General features: G+C 35.1%; 3 protein-coding genes and 1 pseudogene across 6 annotated transcripts; 1 reads left to right on the top strand and 3 right to left on the bottom strand.

The window, feature by feature from the left end:
* Positions 1 to 704: 704 nt before the first annotated feature.
* Positions 705 to 3,815, bottom strand: LOC18600999 (SWI/SNF complex component SNF12 homolog). 2 transcript variants are annotated; one of them, XM_088805690.1, is made up of 3 exons: positions 3,645 to 3,815; positions 1,660 to 3,267; positions 705 to 1,098 (listed from the first exon to the last, which is right to left on the bottom strand). In XM_088805690.1, exons 2-3 carry the CDS (start codon positions 3,222 to 3,224, stop codon positions 1,026 to 1,028), a joined length of 1,638 nt encoding a protein of 545 aa, XP_088661816.1. In that variant the 5' UTR covers positions 3,225 to 3,267; positions 3,645 to 3,815; the 3' UTR covers positions 705 to 1,025. The 2 variants fall into 2 exon arrangements, with proteins under 2 accessions (XP_088661816.1, XP_017975682.1); XM_018120193.2 differs by having other exon boundaries at positions 1,660 to 3,231.
* An 865-nt stretch (positions 3,816 to 4,680) lies between these two features.
* LOC18600998 (Galactose oxidase/kelch repeat superfamily protein) lies at positions 4,681 to 7,247 on the bottom strand. 3 transcript variants are annotated; one of them, XM_007031792.3, is made up of 2 exons: positions 6,888 to 7,247; positions 4,681 to 6,230 (listed from the first exon to the last, which is right to left on the bottom strand). In XM_007031792.3, the coding sequence occupies exon 2, from the start codon at positions 6,187 to 6,189 to the stop codon at positions 4,972 to 4,974; it is 1,218 nt and encodes a 405-aa protein (XP_007031854.1). In that variant the 5' UTR covers positions 6,190 to 6,230; positions 6,888 to 7,247; the 3' UTR covers positions 4,681 to 4,971. The 3 variants fall into 3 exon arrangements, with proteins under 3 accessions (XP_007031854.1, XP_088662103.1, XP_088662104.1); XM_088805977.1 differs by lacking the exon at positions 6,888 to 7,247 and adding an exon at positions 6,855 to 6,875; XM_088805978.1 differs by lacking the exon at positions 6,888 to 7,247 and adding an exon at positions 6,364 to 6,800.
* Positions 7,248 to 11,274: 4,027 nt separating this feature from the next.
* GHS1 (Ribosomal protein S21 family protein) lies at positions 11,275 to 13,043 on the top strand. The gene is made up of 2 exons (XM_018120442.2): positions 11,275 to 11,793; positions 12,792 to 13,043. The coding sequence occupies exons 1-2, from the start codon at positions 11,378 to 11,380 to the stop codon at positions 12,901 to 12,903; spliced, it is 528 nt and encodes a 175-aa protein (XP_017975931.1). The 5' UTR covers positions 11,275 to 11,377; the 3' UTR covers positions 12,904 to 13,043.
* An 895-nt stretch (positions 13,044 to 13,938) lies between these two features.
* Positions 13,939 to 14,413, bottom strand: LOC18600996 (uncharacterized protein At4g15970-like; annotated as a pseudogene).
* Positions 14,414 to 15,600: the final 1,187 nt, after the last annotated feature.

Here is a 15,600-nt window from a genome sequence, read left to right as displayed (position 1 = left end):
CACATAATGTTCAAAAAGCCTCTTGAATATTAAAAAATATTCAAATTAATTATTATTCTTCTATTACTTTTAATAAAATCTTATATTTTTATTTTGAATCAAATACGTCTTTAAAATTAATATTTGACTTAATTAAAATATCACGTAATATTGACATAATATTAATGTAAAAAGTAAAAAATACCACATAATCATATCATTATGTGACATTAACATGTCACGTTATTATTTATTTTAACATATCCAATATCACATCAACATAAACTAATAAAAAATATTTTAAGTATATCACCCATTAATCATAAAGATTTATTTAACTCAAAACAAAAATATAAAAACTTATTTGATTCAAAAATAAAAATATAAAATTTTAATCAATTACAATAAAAGAATAAAAGCTTTTATAAATAATTTAAAGACTTTTAGATATTATGTTAAAAGTATATATATTCTTAAAATTTTATGAATTATTGAAAATTAAATTAATATATTTAAAAATTTATTAACATTCTTTCAAATAACTGATTTATAATTTCGTCTAAAATCTGAAATAAATTTTGAAAGCCAAAAATACCTTTGCTTTTACTTTTTCCATAAGCTAAGCAATCAAAAGGAACAGAAATGAGCAAACATTTTGAAATAAATATTACTGCATATCTAATTAGAAAATCTAATTGAATCCCCCCTCCCTCAATTAGAAAATCTAAATTCAAGGATACCATTTGCATTTCCATGATATAAACCAAAAAGGACCATTAAAGTCAAACCATGAAAGCAGCCAGGCCCAGGAGTCTACCATTTATAAATTACAAATAGAACAAAACAAAAACTATCTTGCTAATTTCTATTTTTTTTTTTTTTGTTATTAAGTTTGATCATAATTATGCCTAAACATGCTACTTCCTGTTTCTACATCCCTCTGAATCACCATCCAACAACATTACAATTCTACCTCCATTAAAGGAATGGTCTACACTTGCTACATGATTCAAATCATTGACAAAACATTGCAGGCCATCCATCATTCATGTGCTTCCTGGGGCATCACTTCCTGCCGCTGGCTTGCGATTCAGATATCGGATAACAGCATCTTCAACCCTGTTAGAATCGCCAAAACAGAACTCGATTATGTCTCATCCTTCATAAATTCCATTATCACCTTATATCTATCATTAGGTTTTCCATAGTAAACTTAAATAGCAAACCAAGTGAGCATATCCAAGCATGTGTCATATCTATGAAAAAGTGGACTCCTTAGGTCTCAAATATTGAAAAAGTCCATATGTCAATCAAAAGATTTCGAGATTAAATCTCAAACCTTAAATATGATGTGGTTATGAGTTATCATATGATGAACTGCTGTTTCACAATACCATGGCAAAAGAACCAAAAGGCTCTTGAGTAATAGTCTTACTCAGAGATTGGAGGGAAGGTGTGATGAAAAGTTTTGACAAGGCACAACTAGCAATAAGGTTGAAGGGTCAATCGATGCCTGAGGTTTCAACCAAATTAATCAGAATTCAAAATATTATCAATAGCAATGACTGTGTGTCTAAAGTGATTGGCTAGGGTTCCAACTTGAGGTACATGATCCAAGATTCAACAAGAGCCAAGATTCAACAAGAGCAACTGCAACTAAAACAGAAAAAATAAGCTTACCATGGTTGGTTGAAGAAATCTGAACGCCGTTCTCTTTCAACACTTCGACTAGCTTCTCCAGCTACCAATTTCAGATCCCGGCTCTGAGACTCAATTAAAGCATTAATAAATTCCACTGGTGATTGACTGAACCCTAGGAAAAATGCACGCCTTCTACGGTGCTCATGAATTTTCCGAATGGCAGCACATATTGCTTCATCACAAGCATCAATCTCTTTGCTCTTCTCTGCATTTGCCAACAGAGCAGACAATTCCCTCTGTATAGGAAAGGGCACATCAACTAACACATCATAGCATGCAGTTCCAACAGGACCATTCCCAGAAAGTTTGATCTTATGCTCCAAATGTATGGGTGGTGGTGAAGCCAAATGCTGTGATATCTTTTGCGAAACCATGGTGAATTTCACTTTGTCCTCCCCAAAAACTTTCTGAAGTTGTGCATCACAATTAAAGAAAGATGGATCATTTGGGTTCTGAAGTTTTCTAGCCTTTACATAATGCCAAATTGCAGCAATTATTCTGGGTCGCGTATCAACCTCAATACCAAGGACTTCCATCAAAGCAGAAGAAAGCTTGAACTTCTCAGGTACATAATTCATTTCCAATCGTATATTCACAGTGAATTCCTTATCCCCTTTTCTCTTCACCTCAAAACCTTCATGAGGTGCAGGTGATCGGGCATGCTCCCATATAATGATATGATTCTCCGGATATAGTCTCTGGTCCAAGGAAATTGTCACTTTCTTGAAGAAAGATGAAAACTTTGGGTACAAGGGGTTTGTTTTTTGAACAAACCCAGGCTGATCTGGATCTACCCCATCTTCCAAGATTCTCCCAATAATCTTAAGGGTCCACATAGGGGGCTCTGCATTAGGCTTCTTTGGAATTGTCTTTATCTGATTAGCAAATGTGTTGAAAACATATATTCGAAGAGTTTTCTGAACACAAGGTGGGTTCTTAAGTGCTTCCTGGATGTCAACTTTTTTCCGAGCTAATGCAGCATCAACACGTGCCTCAAACTCAAGAAGCTGGGTATACAAAGCAGATTCAGGAAGAATCGCTGCCACTCTATCCTGTAGCTGTTTCTCAGGAAGCTTCTGCTTCTTTCTACGTGCAGCGGGTGTAAGTTCCATTGTTCTCAAAGGGGACATTGTGTTTGTCATAGGAACACCAGGAGGACGCACAGGGGGCTTTTGAAGGATCCTCTTTGCACTGCCAGGAGTAGACATGGAGGGCGAAGACGAACCTAAATTCCCAATGCCCGCATTCTGAGACTGGTTAAGGGACAACCCTTGAGCTTGTAGGTGTGCTTGGAATTGGGCATGGGCTACCTGTGCTTGAGCTTGAGCATGAGCATGTGCTTTTGACTGAGCCTGAGCCTGAGCCTGGGCAAGAGCCTGAACTTGCGATAGCTGAAACTGAGCTTGAAAACCAGCACTAAGTTGTGCCTGTGCTTGTGAGAATGCAGGGTTTCCAGCCATAGATGGAGCTACCATCCCCGCATTACCAAAGGGCGACGAAGACGCCCCAAGGCTCTTGGGGGGATTATTGTTGTTCACAGACATCACTAATCTAATTCACCGGGAAAATATAAACACCCACCAAAATCTAAAACATTCAGAACAAACAAAATTCAAAGCTATTTAAGCAAATACCCACTAACGAAAAACACCCCAAAAAAGCAAAATTTCCCTTCAAAATCAAACCTTTAGAAGTTGAACCCTAAAGGGTACCCTAAACCCCCAAACAGCCCTAATTTTGCCAAAACACCGAAGACACTGAATTGGAATCAAAATCTTGCCAAAAAAAACAGGGGTCTGAATATGCCACAATGGGGAGATGAAGGGAAAATAAAGATGGCATGTGCAAGAACCGAAGAATTTGAATTATAACATTAGATTAAGGGGAGATACTTGAAACTAAACGAGAGAACTAAGAGTGGAGAAAACGTAAATTCAACAGAAAAATAAAAGAAATAAGCTTACGAAAGAGTGAAAGAGATTTTAAGCCTTTTTGCCTTTTGCTGTTTTGCCTCCTCTCCGCTACCAAAAGAAAGACCAGCAGCTACAGAGGTAGAGAGAAAGACTTCGCTGCCTTTGTTTGCTTCTCTCTCTCTGATTCCCCCTTTTTTTTTTTTTTTTTGCTTTCTCTCTCTCCTCCGTTTTCCAGTTACCAAATACTATCGAAGCCCGGATCAGATCCAATCTTTTTGATAATCCGGCCCATGAAATTTCCATTTTTAATAATCTAGCCCATCAAATTTTTCTTTTTGTAAATCAAGCCCATGAAAATTATTTACAGCCATAGAATTAAACACTTTTGTGCTTCTATATATTTTCAGTATTTAGGAGAATCAATATAAATATCCATATTTTGACTATTATCCCCACGTTCATGGAAATTTATAAATATTTAAATATCCATGAATATCCCTTATAAAAACTACAAATTTTGCAATATATCAAGGATATATATGATAATATTGTAGATATTTTGGTAAATATCCATGAAAGTTAAATTTTTACCTAATATCTTAATATGAAAAAATACGAGATATACACGAACATTTAACTCATTAGTTGATGTACGATGTAATTATAATACTTTTGAACCTTAGAGGAATCAACTTAATATTTTTATTATTAATCACATCAATTTGTTATAATTTGATGACTTTACAAATTACTTAAATATTTGTCTAATTTTATTTTATGTATAATACAATATGTTAATATTTATTATGTTAATATTTATTTATTTATATCTTCGAGTTTCCACACAGCATAAATTCATAAATAAATTATGTGTACCATTTTATTATGATATTAATTCTTATAAGATAAGATAAGAGGATACTAACATATGTATAAATATATACTAAAATTTGATTCCAAATATCTAATATTCACTACAGATTTCAGTCAATTTTTCATTTTTTACCTATATTTATTCATATTTTTATAATTAGTCCTCAAGTAAAGCTCATATATATCTCCTCTTTATCAGATTGGAGTGCATCAATTGAGATCATTAGGAATTTGTAACTCCCTTATCCCCCTGTTGCCAGGAGAATCGAAAACCATCAATGGAACCATGTTGAAGGACAGAGCCATGGCATAACTATGCTTTACTTGTTTCTCTGGCTTGCCAAGATAAAGAAAAAAAGGTACAAGAGAAATAGAAAAAAGCACCAGGGTTCTCCAGCTTTACCCAATTATCTTCAGGAAATTTTGGAGGTTTCCTACAATTCCCTACTTCCACAATCCGATTTTTATTCAGAAAAAAGCCTATGAAAGCTTGTTGAGTGCAGATTCAAGCTACCATGACAGTACAGTTGAGAAGAAAGAAGTTAAGCCGGTCTCTGCAGCCCTCAATGCACCTCCATTGCAATTCCTCAGTGTCAGGCTGCGGGCTGCAAGTGTAGATGGTCATGGCCTGACTTGAACCGGAAGACGAGAATCCAATCACTAGCAGCTCATTGCCAAGAGACTTGAATGCCACACCCCAACCTCTATGAAGATCTGCTCTGACAGGTACCGGTCCCAACTTCTTCCATGTGTTGCTGCTCTTGAGGTAGACCCTGAGCTCATTGGAAGATGTTTCAAGACCGTAAAGCTCATTGTTCACCACGGCAACAAGGGGTGGGGATAGGCCAGTTGCAATTGTCGTATCTTTCAACATGTCTGGGATCAACTCCCATGCATTTTTATCCTGATCGTAAGCCTCTCCGCAAGTGAGTTCGTTCTTTTGCCCATCTCTCCCTCCAATGACATAAAATCTGTTATCCATGAAGCAACCGGAGCAAAGATTTCTCTTCTGACGCATCCTTGGGAGCAGCTCCCATAATTTGGTCTCCGGATTATATTTCTCAGCTGAATTCAAGGTTTTGGTGTTCTTCCCAATCCCACCAGCTACAAAAGCAAAGGTACCGCAGGTGGCAGATGCAAACAAACATCTAGGATCAATCATGGAAGGACCCTTAAACCACTTACTTGTTTCCAGCTCAAACCTCCACACAACAGGACCCTCAGTCTCCCTGCCTGACACAATCAAATGGCTCCCAGCACAAAGTGATTCCCTGTCTCCACTTATAAGGCACCCATCTGATGATGGTAACTCTGGGAGCTTTCTGCAAGACTTGAATAGCCTATCAAATGCCCACCAACATTTTCCCCCACTAGGTGCCATAAATATGGATGATTCTTTAAACCCAATTTCCCTCCTGATTTTGAATAACTCACCACTCCTCAGAAGATGTAAGAAATTCTTGTTTAGTAAGTAGAGTTTCCAATACTCCGACATAGGAAATCGAGCCAAGATCAAGACCTCTAGCTCATCACTGAGCTGGGGAACATACGAGTAATCTGCATCCTGAGGTTCTACACCTGAGGAATCACCGAAGCTGCTCCTGCTTGATGAAAATCCGTTATGGTTCGGATGTGCTTCTCTCATAGCTTTACAGATCTGTATCTTTTGCCGTGGGGACATGTGCAAGCTATCCATAAGATCATCACCAAAATCCTCAGCCATGTTGTTCAGAAGAACACAGGTAAGGATTACATAAAAACGCCCTAGAGAAACAGATTAGATATATTAATTGTGGCCCTAAATTAACAGAGATAAATAATTTTAAGACCTTGAAAACAATTATTTCAGATGCTGATCAACAGTCTAGTTTATGCATGAAGAACCTGACATAATCACCTGAATCCAGATGATCTATGACCACCGACTGATCATTTAGTAATCATTGATTGAAAGGTCAAAGACAAATGTGTAAATTTACAGGAATTTAAAAACTAGGAAGTATCTTCCCCTCCTTGAGCTGATAATCTTGTGTTTTTTGTAAAGAAAGAAAAGGGAAAAATCCTTGGGATGAAGCGTTTCACATCATGAGTTCATCAACATTCAAAAGACAGCAAGAATCCACATGCAGAGCTTGCAATGCAAAAGTTTTAATCTTTGAACAGAATCCTAGATAGAAATTCGAATTGAATCAGGCAAAACAGACCAGGAAGAAAGATCTATAACACGGGTTGATGAAGATTGAAAAAAGTTATGCAGACAAGCATCCATTCATGGAGAAACATATAAAAAGAAAACAGCCAAAAGGGTATCCAGAAATGATCAAAACATAGCTATAACACAACAAACACACAAAGATGAATGAACAGAAACACAAAAGCATTACATACAGAGAAGTAGAGAGTGAAAAAGGAGATGCTTACCAGAGAGGTTGAAGTCAATAAAAAGGGAGAACAAAAAGGAAAGTTTACAGCCTGTAGAGCTTAAACAGTAACACAAACTCTAACATCTGAAGTAAAGGAAGAGAGAGAAGAGATGATATATAGGAAAAAATAAAAAGAAATGGGTACCAGAGAAATGAAATGAATTTACAATTGCAGGAACCCCCATTTGCTGGAGATTTTTATTCTTAGTTTAGTATGCCTCATCTGTTGGGATTACAATATGATGCATTTGGTTTTATTATTTATTATTGTGATCATCAAAGAACATCTTTTTTATATTTGAATCAGAAAAAGTAGAAAGCTTTAGAAAGAGAGAGAAAAATTGTTTTTTTAGTTCTTGGCCTTCTTTGAAGGATAGCAGGGGCATAGAAAAGAAGCTTTCTTTTATATTCATTAATGAATTCTGCAAACATAGTTTTAATTGCTTAACATCCCTAGTCTCGCTGTTGTTCATGGACTTTTTTTTCCCCTGCTTTCTGTTATTGTTGAAGAAAATGGCTTTGCATCTCAAAATACAATTTTTCACCACTAACTCAATGCCAAATACAGTACAATTTGAGTTAATAAATTAAAAAAAAGTACTAAATGGGAAATAATTATACCTTTTTTTTTTGGTTCCATTTCATATCTTAAATCTTTGAGGAACAAAAATAGTGGGTTTGAAATATTCAAAAATAGTGGGTTTGAAATCTTGAGAACAGAATGTGAATAAGAATTGCTTTTCAAAGCTTTGAACCATTGTTGTCAATAGGCTTTGGGGGGGCTAAAGAAAGCTAAATCAATGAAAAAACAAGTAGAAAAATTTAATTGAAAAGAGGTTTGAAAGCCTATAAGCTAGCTTATGATAGAGCACTACAAAGCTAACTTTAATAAATCACACCATGATTTTTTAATTTATTTCTTTTCCTGGTCTCTAAAATCAATAGCTGATGTGCTGTCCATGATGAACATTTCTTATTTATTGGTTGCTCATGTTCAGAGATGAAAAGATGGCAAGAAAAGTGGGCAGTTAGTCTTGATCAAAGAGCAAAAAGCAAAAACAAATGAGATGGCCTGAACCCCAATCCAAGAATAATAATGTTTATTGTTAAATACTTGGCCATGGCATTCACATCTGTCCTCTTCAGATTGTACTGATCAGGAATCATACCGAAGTTATTTTACCAACCTAAGCCTATAAGATTAGTTTAGTCAGAACCAATGGAAGAAAGATGCCACGCCCTCAGCCTAGAAAATGGAACCCCATTGGATAAGCCTTCCTTCTTTTTCATTTCCCCCTAATTAATTTTTTAATCAATGTTTACGCGTTGGCTGTCCACTGATTAGCTTGGTGGATTTGCCTTTGATTTAATAAAATCCAAGATTCACTGTCATATTCGCGTAGGTTTAGCATTTTGTGTATGATAGGTGTCTTCATTTAGCAATAGAAATTATATCACCCACTTAGACGACTGGATCAATATTATTTTTTTATAATTTTACATTACGTATTTAATTTTAAATTATTGATTAAATATTTAAATTTTTAAAATTTAAATCATAATATGAAAAGTTTAATAAATTTATGAAACCAAATTGTATTAAAAAAAATTATATGAAACGTCAGACGATGGTAGAATTTAAGAATAGAAATTGTCTTTCTCATTTAGTGCCTCGTTTGATATTTATTTGTGTAATTATATGTTACGTGTTGAATCTGGTACTATTAATAAAAAATTTTAATATTTAAATCTTAAATTTTAATAAAAAAAATGTAAAAACACGTGATTCAAAATTATAAAACAAACGTTTCAATGGGAATTAAGGATTTCTCTTCTCATTTAGGACATTAATCTTTTTAGGAGAAAAAAACAAGAGAGGTAACGTTGCAAAAGGATTGGGTAAAGGACAAAGGTCTAATCAGCTTTCAGCCCACAGATATGGTGAAGAGCATGCTAATGAACCTTGATATTAACATAAGCAAAAGACGTCCACTGATCTTTATGATAATTGGGTGACAAATTTTTTGCACCACCAGGTTCATGGAGGAGAAAAGAAAGATTTTGATTAAATTTAAGAAACCCATTTAAAAGGATTCATTGTTCATCTGATATAAACCAAAACCAACCACTGTGTTTCTTTTTTTTTTTTGTTGATGCTCTCATGTGTTGTGGGATGCTTTCCAAAGCTTGGAAATAAGCGAAAAAAAGTCGGCATGCTTTGTTTTTTTCCAGGGTTTTTTAGAAACCGAGGGAATTTGCACCTTTTCATAGTTAATGGACCTCACACATATTTGAGTGCAGATTGGAACACCCATTTTTGTGATGCCACATCATTTTGATTTGCTTTTGGGAGATCAGTTCATGTTTATGCATAAACTGATCTCTCTCTTCAGCCAATAACTAGGCTGGTGGGAAAACTGAAAACAGAAAGGAATATATTTATAAGCCATCAAAATCAGCATGGAGAACTGGGTGTGATTGGGATGACACTTGTCATTTTCATATCTGCAGTATACATTACTTCATTCCTCGACATAATCAACTTCTGCTTTTGTGAATTACAAACTTTTTAGCTTGGCCAATCTTCAATAAGGTAAAACCTGTTCTAAACATTGTAACTAATCAGGATTAAAGGATATAATGAGCTGAATCTGCAGGTTTTATATGCAACAGAATTTTTGGTCTGTTTCTTTTTGTTTAGAAAAAAGAAGCAGACAAAAACCTGTGGCAGCAAACAACAAGGCTGCTAAAAAGCAGAAAACTAAGCAACAACAACAGCAAAATCGAAACAAGAAAATCAGCTAAAGATGTTCCTGATGGATGCCACTTCTTTCTGTAGAATTATAGCCTTCAACTGATATATAACCTGAGTTGGTCACCAAAATGAATTAGAATCTTACTTACAAAAAGAGGGTTGCTGCTTAATCTTTCATCTAGTACAGTGATCTTGTACTCTCTCCTTTAGCTTTCCTTTCCCTTTTCTCTTTTGAGAAAACTACTTTAAATATAAATGTTTTCCCTTTTTTGTTAAAAAATTTTTTGATCAACTTTCTTTCTTCACGAGACATTTGTGCAAAGCCTGCTTGATGAGGTGAACACGTGTTCCTCTCAAAAGAAAACAAGACATGCAGAAATGATTAACCATGGGCTGGAAATTTGGGCAATGGCTACCAGAAAGATATGGGCACTGAAACCTCTACTCAGAAAAAGACTAGAGAAACGGTATATTTAAAGGCAAAAGAGCAACCAATGGTGTAGCAGTGGCGGTGCATGCGGCACACCCAGAGCTCTGCAGTGGCCACTGTCCACATCAAAGTACACGTATCTACAATTCCAACTGTCAACTGTTACAAAAACAAGTTGTAAGATACGCCAAATATTTGTTTGGAACGATTGCCTGCACTATTTCTAAGTGCTTGCCGATTGTTGCTATGGTAAGCCAAAGGGCACCTTAACAAACACCATATTGGCATCACCCAAAAAGGAAACAAAAATCTTCCTATTTCATTTGATGTCTCTCTTGACATATATATATATATATATATATATTTACAATTTTACGATATGTATTTAGTAAATTCTTATATTAATATCACTTTTACAGTTAATTTATTTGTTTCTACTGTTAGGGTTTATGGTTCAAAATTTATAACATAAAATTGGAAATGTGACACAAAATTATAAAAGAAGTATCAAATGGAGCATCAAGTGAAGATAGAGAACTTTTATTCTCAAAAGAGTTGGGGGAGGGAATGCTTGAGAGAGGAGATCAAACTCAAAGCAAAGAAAATATAACATATATCTAAAACTAGGGATGTGTATATGTATAAATATGTTAGCATCGTTTTTAATTTGCTTTCCATTAGAAAAAAATATGAATAAATTTAAAATTAAAAAAAAACAATCATGGAAGAAAGAAAATGATAATAATAAATTGAGTTGTTCTCTAATTTTATATTGCAAAGGACTATAACCATTAAGCACTTCCAATTACTACCAAAAGATTATCCACTACAATAGAATAACTCAAATATATACGCACGATAATAGAATGTGATATATTAATCATGTATGAAATATTATCAATGTATAATATTTATATATTATCACTTAATTATAAATAAAAATTAATTTATTAATATTATATAAAATTTATATATTAACAATACATCAAATATAACCGTTCTCAAAGATAACTCATAATGAATCTCTTTTTTTTTTTTGTCATTTTTGTATATAATTATACAACTTGAATTTAACATGGTTTTACGTAAGAAAGGCGAAAGGCCGGAAACCAAAACTCAAACTAGAAATTTTAAGGCCCAAAGTTTGGCCCTGAGGTTCGAGCCACAAAACAAGTACAAGGTAGAACTTATCCCAAGCCAGGGCAGTCAGCTTTACCAAGTCAAAACGGAAAGAGCACACAAGCAAAGCCAATAAAATTCCCATCCACAAACTGAAGAAAGCTCAACCCCATCATCCACACCAATGGCTACTTCACTCTCCCTCTCAAACTTCCTCTCCTTCCTCTTACCGTCCAATCCTCCTCCACCGCCACCCAAAGTAGCTCCTCTCAATAACCTTTACCTTTCTTCTCAGAAACCCAAAAACACTTTCCTTTCGGTGTCAGCCCAAGAGGATCAGTCTTCTTCGTTATCCACTGAATTGTCGGCTGTTATATGCCCTTCTCTTGCGTATGCAAATACCCTTTTCTTTAAATCTGCTTACAATGTTCAGGTTATCGTGGATGACAATGAACCCGAAGAAAGGCTTCTTAACAGGTTCAGAAGAGAGGTCATGAGAGCTGGTGTTATTCAAGAGTGTAAAAGGAGGAGGTTCTTTGAGAATAAGCAAGATGAGAAGAAGCGTAAGTCACGTGAGGCTGCAAAGCGTAATCGTAGAAGGTAATGCTTTGGTCCCTTTTTTTTTGTTTTTCTCTTTTTTTGTAGGCTGTAAAATGGAGATAATGAAGAAGAAAAAAAGGCAGGAACTTCGAAACTTGGATGTCATGTTTCATGTTTAGATTCTTTTCTTTGGATTTTTGTTTAATTCAGTAGTATTATTGGCTTTTCTTATAGCTTGGAAAGTTTTGGTTTTTCTGGGTTTAATTGGTTGTTGAAACCTGAGAAGATTTGAGGGGAAAGGAAGAGAAGGATTCATATGAAATTAAGCAATTTTGATTCCCGTGATCCAGCTTGAAGGAGAGGAAGGGGGAAAGAGAAAATTGTTGCCAAGAAAAATAAAGCTAGGAGTTTTGAGTTCTAACTTTTTGTCATGAACTTAAAAGCTGATCCCAAGTTGAATTTTGTTGGATATTTGTGTTTTAGCCATAAGAAATTGAAGCTTTTGTAGTTTTCCTGGGTTTGATTTCCTGGTGCTATGTTTCAAGAACTAGCTGCTACAGTTTTCCTTTGCGCTTTGTTTACAGTTGAGCTATCCCAAATAATTGTCTTTGAAACATGGTTTGAGGAGACTACTTCATTGTGTAGTATGAAGGTGCCAAAATTGAGCATCTACATTAGTGTTTAAGGAAGTCATATTTTCAGAACGACATAAATATTATAGACACATCATCTCTATGCAGTTTTGAATCTCATTGAGTATGTAGCATATTTTTTGTAGTTTTTTTTTTGTTTCTCCTACATTTACTTCTCCCATTAGGTCTGGCCTTTTTTGTGGTTCTTGTTGAGTCTTCAGTGGTCAATATCCGATCTTTTTTATATTGCTTTGTGAGTGTCCTAGATGTTGTTTCGTGCTAGGTTCCAGGGTCTAGATTCTGTTCCTTTAAGTTTATTGCCCATCCCTGTCGTAGCGATAAGACATCTTCTGTCTTTCTTTAGTTGGTTATATCTTTGTTGACAATGATTAGTGATGGTTATCTTCTCTCTTGCACTATGATCAGGCGTCCCCAAGCAAGATCCTCACTACCGAACAAGCAGGAAGTATCTTCAAAGAAGAGGGATGATGATGAAGAAGATAACTGGGAAATGCCAGATGGAGACCTTCCCTATTAACCACATCTTGCCATGTCATTGTTTACTAATCTTCATTGTTGTTTCTGGGGCTTTTTGTCTCTTGTAAGTTGCATTAGGCACCCTGCCACTTGCCCTGTAATTTTTTTCACATATATGAAGGAAAGATTTTCGTTCATTAATTGATTTGAAGGCAGTTTATGCATTACCATGATTTCCCGGACCTATAGAAAGGTAATCAGTGTCAGAAGTATGTCAAAGTTTGTATTTATTTATGTTTTCCTCTTTCTTTTTCTTCGTTCTAACATTGAGTTGAAAAGGAGACTGCAATTTCTTGTTCTCTAGGCATGGCAGTGTCGTCTTCTCCAGCTTCAAAGGCAGAGTAAGCAGTCGGACAAAGATATTGGAGCTTGCTGCTTCATATCAAGGTCGGTTGGTCAGAATTTGAATGACAGGGACTCTGAAAATCTGTTGAAACATTGACAGCTAAAAATCTATTCCCTAAGTCTGTTCTTGATTATTTGTAGTAGGGACACCAAAAATCATATTGCTTAAAACCTTATCAAGGAATCTGTAGGAGTGTTTCCATTTGAGTGTTTATTGAAGTCTGTTAGTCGGTTGTTCTGTTGTTTATGCAGATTCTATAATTGATGGTTCTTGGATTGTTTTCAACAATTTAACCATGCTTTCGGATTCACTGATGGGCACTTAGTTCTCGTTGATGTATTTGTGAAATAAGCTTGTGATTGCATGTGTGATGTACCAACGCATTGGTGCAATCGATTAAAACCGAGTTGATGTATTTGCTAACCAAAGGATTATCAGAATTAGCGTTATGGCTGCTCAGGGCCTCTGAACACGAGGTCGCTCAACAATGAGGCACAAAGCAAGTGGTCGAAGAAAATTTTTGGATGAAACTGGAAGTTAGAAATCACAGTGAGTGAAAGGGCAGTCATAAAAGATGGCATCAAGCAGCAGACAGAAATCATTTTTGCATATATGTTGACAAATATGATAAGATCCGAACCATTTTTACTGGACACATCTCGACAGGCAATACCTGTCCGAGAGGAGAAATCACCCTGTGCATTTCTGTGGAGCTCTCCACGATGAGGGTGACCACTTGGAGCTAGCATTTTTGGCGGATAGTTCTGTGAAGTTTCTCCAGTCATCAAGAACAAGCTTCAGGTGATGAATCTTGCTCTCAATCTTCTCACAGCAGGTTGCTTGTACGACAAATATCTGACTCAAATCACATGGCTTACAAAGGCTACCAAATTTCACCTCACTGAAATACTGAACCTGAAGTAAGCTGAAGTGGTCGATGCACTCCTTATTTGGAATAAGGTTGCAGACGGATTGATATTCAGGATGGGGATTCAAGTCCCTCTACGTTACCGAAACCCAAGTACTCATAAGTCATTAGTTCTGCGACGGTATAAAAGAATCCTCCTTCTCCTCCTACTCCGAAGCTTTTATCAGCGATAGGATAAAGCTCACATGAGATTGACAAATAAGAAGAAATTTCTGTCAACGGATTCCTCAGCCACATGACGTCTGCATTCTGCAACCAGCCAACCACAGTTAAGTTTACGTATAGGCTAAAGCTTGTGAAGGTGGGGGGAACTAAAAAAAATTACCGTAAAAACAACACTGTAAAACATATCAATACGTAGTTGTGCTAACTCTAGTCTTTTCGGACACTATATGATGCTACCTTGGGTCCCGGATGCTATCATATCGAATTTTCCTGTCACGAAGGTTTTGAGGTGGATACAATGGGGATGTCTAGACTTGCAATACTGTAAAGCTTGGCTATCCTCAGCAACGATAAACAGAAAATAGAAGCGAAAAATAACAAAGCAATCTTGCATCAGACTACTTGTCTTCTTGTAGTTAGATCTCCAAGTTTTTAGTTTTATACGATCAATTAAAAATTCTGATTTTAAAACACTGTATTCTAAATTAACATCTTTTTTTTTTTTTTCCATTCTTACTTTTTTATAATGTTTTTAATACATTTCATATTCCATAAGTTGTTATAACTTTTGCTTAAACGAAATCCTTTACTTCTATTTGGTGCTTATTTTGGTTTTTTTATTTTTATAATTTTATGTCACGTATCTAATTTTATACTATCAACTAAAAATTTTGAGCCTAAAACTTTGAATCCTAAATTTATATCCTTTTGATTCTTTCTATTCATAATTTTTTAATTTGTTCTAATTTTTCTTTATTGGTAAAACATGAACAAAAATTCTTTGCTTCCTTTATAAAATATAGAATAATCTTTTGAAAAAAAAAACAAAAAACCAAGATCACTTCCTCTACCACAAATTTCTTTCTTTGATGCCAACATGTTCATGATGATTTCAAACACGTACATATGCAAAAGAAATCTTAAAATTTCCTCCCCTCAAATAAGCAAAATAAATCCAAATTTCATTATTTTTTTATATATTATATATAAAAATAAAACAACTTCCACCATTCTAGGCCAAGCTTTGCCTAGGCAATCTGCAAATAAACATGTAGCAAAACTATCTAGAGGAAAATAAAAAACGTGTAAACTTAAAGTTAAGTTATCATGGTGTGTAGTCATTCAATCAACATATTGATTAGCTTCACGATGAATGTGAGAAAGCGAATAATCCCAATTTCGACAAAGCAGCTCTCTAATGATTCTCAAAAGATGAGAATTTGGATCAAATACAAAAATATGGCCTGAAATTTTTTGTA

This window comes from Theobroma cacao, chromosome 4 (assembly GCF_053813885.1).
Source record: "Theobroma cacao isolate CCN51 chromosome 4, ASM5381388v1, whole genome shotgun sequence".
Taxonomy (NCBI): domain Eukaryota; kingdom Viridiplantae; phylum Streptophyta; class Magnoliopsida; order Malvales; family Malvaceae; genus Theobroma; species Theobroma cacao.
The sequence above is the reverse complement of the archived record's forward strand: the minus strand, read 5'-3'. Positions and strand labels throughout refer to the sequence as shown.

Bases quoted from the DNA above. Each gene is read 5' to 3' on its own strand.
- LOC18600998 (XM_007031792.3), bottom strand. From the start codon at position 6,189: ATGGCTGAGGATTTTGGTGATGATCTTATGGATAGCTTGCACATGTCC.
- GHS1 (XM_018120442.2), top strand. From the start codon at position 11,378: ATGGCTACTTCACTCTCCCTCTCAAACTTCCTCTCCTTCCTCTTACCG. The intron at 11,794-12,791 runs GTAATGCTTTGG...CACTATGATCAG, and splicing joins GCAAAGCGTAATCGTAGAAG to GCGTCCCCAAGCAAGATCCT.
- LOC18600999 (XM_088805690.1), bottom strand. From the start codon at position 3,224: ATGTCTGTGAACAACAATAATCCCCCCAAGAGCCTTGGGGCGTCTTCG. The intron at 1,099-1,659 runs GTAAGCTTATTT...CGATTCTAACAG, and splicing joins GATTTCTTCAACCAACCATG to GGTTGAAGATGCTGTTATCC.